This window comes from Anneissia japonica, unplaced genomic scaffold (genome assembly GCF_011630105.1).
Source record: "Anneissia japonica isolate Jap-2015-1 unplaced genomic scaffold, ASM1163010v1 scaffold13512_len3083_cov137, whole genome shotgun sequence".
Classification (NCBI taxonomy): Eukaryota; Metazoa; Echinodermata; class Crinoidea; order Comatulida; family Comatulidae; genus Anneissia; species Anneissia japonica.
The window spans coordinates 1-2739 of record NW_022701490.1 but is presented as its reverse complement, the minus strand read 5'-3'; the positions used below and the strand labels follow the sequence as shown (position 1 = coordinate 2739).

At 33.6% G+C, this 2739-nt stretch overlaps 1 protein-coding gene across 1 annotated transcript; it reads right to left on the bottom strand.

The window, feature by feature from the left end:
• Positions 1 to 293: 293 nt before the first annotated feature.
• Positions 294 to 701, bottom strand: LOC117103559 (allergen Asp f 7 homolog; the record flags this gene model as incomplete). Its single annotated transcript, XM_033244130.1, has 1 exon — positions 294 to 701. A coding segment is annotated over exon 1 (408 nt), but the record flags the coding sequence as incomplete, so codon positions are not given.
• Between the last annotated feature and the right edge of the window lie 2038 nt (positions 702 to 2739).

The window sequence follows — 2739 nt, the reverse complement described above, 5'->3', positions numbered from 1 at the left end:
GTGCCCCATCCCCGTCGGGAAAGGCTACCCCCTCCCGTCGGGGGAAAATTAGATCTGCCGGGGATTTTTTTCTTATTACAAGATAATAAAATGTTGTGTTAATTCTTTTTTTTAAAAAGGATAATTTCGGCGCCCGAGGTTTAATATTTCCACGACAAACTGGATGGGTTTCCCCGAAAGATGGGTCAAAGCGGGAGGTCCAGAGATTCCCGACGGCGGGTCCTTTGCTCCCCTGGATCCCCCGCTAGCGCCGTCCCTGACGGAGCCACTTTTTGCTTTAATATATAACATACTAACACAATCACAATTGTTATAAAGCTGCAAGGAATTGCAACTGAAAAAGCAATAATGATAGCTTTAACACCACCAGATAATCCTTTGCCTCCGTTACCATCAGTGTCAAGTAATGGTGTGGTGTCTCCAACTGTTGGTGATTGTGTGGCTTCACTATTTGTAAGCTCACTGGAGACTGTTGTTGGTGGTGGTGGTGTTGGTGCGGCTTCAGTAGTTGCACGCATACTGGAGACTGTTGTTGTTGTTGGTGGTGGTGGTGGTGTTGGTGTGGCTTCAGTAGTTGTACGCATACTGGAGACTGTTGTTGGTGGTGGTGGTGTTGTTGATATCCCTGCACTAGTTGTATTGAAGATTATACTAAGATGTACACAAATAAATGTGCAAAAGGACAGCCGAATGTATTCCATTTTCCTAAAAAAGGAAATAATAAAATGTACAAAAATGAAGAGAACTTTTGCATAAAAGGTAAGTTTCAAATTGTTTGATTGAAAACAATAAAAAAAATAAACAACATAATTGTCATATAACACAATTAGGTCTAGTGCGTCAAGCCAGCTCGTTAATATTATTAAGGATTATAAACAATAATAAATAATATCTTTTATAAACAATACTCTACAAAATTGATGTTATTTCATCAAGCCCAGTATTTTTCACAAATGAATAAGCTTTAACTACCGGTTATAACTAACATTTTAAAAACATGTGCGCAACACCAAACATAACATAAACATATATAATAAGTCTAGCGACAGAAACATGACTATACTTTTAATAAGCATCTGTTCGACAATGGTTGTTATGGTTCTAGAATTTGGCGCAAAACTTGCAAATGTTTTATAATAAATTAAGCGATAAATATGAATGAATGTACGCCAAATCCTTTTACACAGTGTATGTGCTGATTGGCTTTGTGAACCTACCGATAACAAACATTATAATATATACATTATCAGAATAATAGCAATAATCATTTTAGAAATGCTCTGCTAAATGTTCGCATTAAGAATATTTTGCTACCAGATCTCACTTCTTGCTTGCACAAGATTTTCTTGGTGGACAAAAATACAAATGCTTTCTTAAAATTCTATTTGATTATCATGAATTTTTCTTATTATTTACCTTTGGTTTGTGTCACATAGACCTATGAAAGCTGACTTTAGTATCAAAATCTTGCACCTTTTCTTTCTTTGTAACTTTATATATATATAATTTTGCAACTTTAGGAAACTGTCCAACTTTATGCAGTGTCGTAGAACATAAATATGCCATCTGTTTGTTATACTTTGACTATTTGCTCTTAAACATGCATACTTTTTTTTTCTTAACTTCTTTGTGTCACGCACTAGGACATGTTGAAAGAGCAGTAATGTAAATTGTTAGTGAAAAAATGTACATTATTGCTATTATCCATGCAGACAACAAATGATCACGCAAAAAACATAACGTTCATTAGGCCTATAGATCTAAAAATATAACTTAAAAATTCCTACTTAAATTTTTAAAAGTACGATGAAAAAAAAAAGTCATGATCAGCTTCGTATCTTTTGAATACATCAAGGCTGTTTGTGTTCATTCAGGTGTTTACGCATACTTTGTACCACGGTGCATGATGCACTAAAATACTTTTTGAAAGCATAGCCAATTTCTAAACCAATTGAAATATCAACACGCACGTTTTTGTTCGATAATTTAAAGTTGGTTTAACTATTATATTGTGCACGTTTTTGAATTCTGTCAGATCATCATACTTTATGAATACGTTTTAGATTTACTTCACTGCAAATAGGTCACTGATTGTTCTATACTTTATCAGAGACCCATGGAATTCACAATAGGCATGCGCTTCGTTTTCGAAATCGCTTCGAATTTTGCGAAAAAGGATGGTTGCGAGTGGTTTTCGACTTTGACGAACTTTCAGATGATTCTATAAAATATGCTAAAACCGATGTTGTGATATTTTACAACAAGAAAAAAAAAGTTTAAAAGAAATAATGAAAAACGACTACGCACGACGATATATATAGGCAAACTAATACTCATAGTAGTAGTATACTGGGCCTAGGTGGAAATAGTCTAGGCCAACTCAAGCTAGTACTACAGGAACGATGCAGCTCTTGCTAGAGCCTAACCTAGGTCTATCTAGTAGGCCTACAGTATTTAGAGACCTAGCGTAGTAATTGGCTCATCAACAGCTACTGTCGGTCCACTGCTGGACGGAAGCCTCAGCGTGTTGACGCCAAATCAATAGCTTTCTTGCTTTGTTGCACCAACAGAATAATAATAATAATAATAATAATAATAATAATAATAATAATAATAATAATAATAATAATAATAATAAATTATTAATAATTTATTATTATTATTATTGTTATTATATATATAGTATATAATAATATATAATTAATATATATATATATATATATACATTTATATATAGTA